At 43.6% G+C, this 1,447-nt stretch overlaps 1 protein-coding gene across 1 annotated transcript in view; it reads right to left on the reverse strand.

Annotated features, from left to right (window-relative positions):
• Positions 1–243: 243 nt before the first annotated feature.
• NDFIP1 (Nedd4 family interacting protein 1) overlaps positions 244–1,447 on the reverse strand; it is a gene marked incomplete at its 5' end in the record, with an annotated part of 7,604 nt that continues 6,400 nt past the window's right edge. Inside the window, one exon of the mRNA XM_008941921.1 lies at positions 244–389. Within this exon, the coding sequence (XP_008940169.1) occupies positions 316–389 (74 nt within the window). The remainder of the gene's footprint in view (positions 390–1,447) is intronic.

Here is a 1,447-nt window from a genome sequence, read left to right on the forward strand (position 1 = left end):
GCTGCAAGTGTGGCCCCTGCTGGCTCCGGGGCCGGGGCTCGGGCTAGGAAACCACGAGGGGGAAATATCGACACACGGCGTTATGAGCACGGCACGGACTCGACTGCAACAGCTCTGTCAAACGTCAGCCACTAATGATTCCATGATTACAGGGTGCTGCATTAATTATTAAAATTTTACACCTAGAAACAAATAAAAAGAAAAGCTTCTCTCTCTCTTTTTTTTTTTTTTTTGTCTTTTTCCCAACAGTACTTTTATTTATTTATTGGTTTTAAAGCAGGTGATTATTTTTTTCTTCTGCTCCAGAGTCTTGATTCACTTCCTGCAGGTGTCCTGTTGCTTCTTGAGGGAGGATTCACTAACACAGGAAGACATGTGCCAGAAAACATCTGTCAGAGAAGGATATTGGATATTGAAACTATAGTTAGCTTGTTATTTCGGAGAAGGATGTTGCTCACAAAGAATGCAGGATGTCAGAAGGCTCATCAAGTACACACAACCACATCACCCTCAGAGAACACTCAGTGTTTTACTTGGTATTTTGTGTGTGTTTTAAGAGTCAGAATTCCTCAGGGGAGCACAGACACAAGGGGATGATGCTCTGGGACACACCCCTGAAGCCACACGGGGGTAGGAGGTCACTGGACTCGGCTGCTGCACCCACCAGGAGGACTGGGAGGTTTGTACCTTGATCTCAGTGTCCTGCTCTAGGACAGACACCAGCTCTCACCCACCCAGCCGTGCTGGCCAGCACCATTTAAACCAGTTAAACCCAGCAGAAACCAGTCACACTTGTACCTGATGGAGGCTGCTGACTGAGCAGCCAGCACCCAGCCTCCCATCGGATTGGCTTTCACCAGTTATTCCTTTCTGGTTTGCATTAATTATTCCCCTCCTCATTTGCTAAAAATTATCCCTGCTCTAGAATGAAGATGATCCTTCCCCACGCCCTTTTCATTATGCCCTGCAGTGGAAAACTCATCTTAAAAAACAGTAATACACAGAAAATCCAAGTCTTCTGTGGTTTCCCTGCTCAGAATTTGGGAGGGAAGATTTATATTCAGGGGACGTGTCAAAGCTGTAATATTTAAAAATTATTCTGGACATTTATCTCAATATATCTAAAAGAGAGCGAGCTTTTCAAGAGCTCTAAAATGTCCAACAAATAAGCAAAGAAATACACAAAAATGTTTAAAAAACTCTACACCTCTATTCTCCTAAGAAAGGCGTCAAGCAAGGTCTCTAAAATTGGAATTTTGAATTCCAAACACTGGAAAAGCTGGTACAACAGGAAACCACACAGCTCCTTTAATAATGAAGCAATAAATGAAAAATTAAGTTTCAGTAAAGAAGCAAAATCAACAAAATTGTGCAGGGAGAGCAAACTCCAGCTGATCCACCGGTGCTGTCGAGACGTGAGGGGAAATAAACCCCTGGTGACTCAGCA

This window comes from Merops nubicus, unplaced genomic scaffold (assembly GCF_000691845.1).
Source record: "Merops nubicus isolate BGI_N331 unplaced genomic scaffold, ASM69184v1 scaffold29886, whole genome shotgun sequence".
NCBI classification, from domain to species: Eukaryota; Metazoa; Chordata; class Aves; order Coraciiformes; family Meropidae; genus Merops; species Merops nubicus.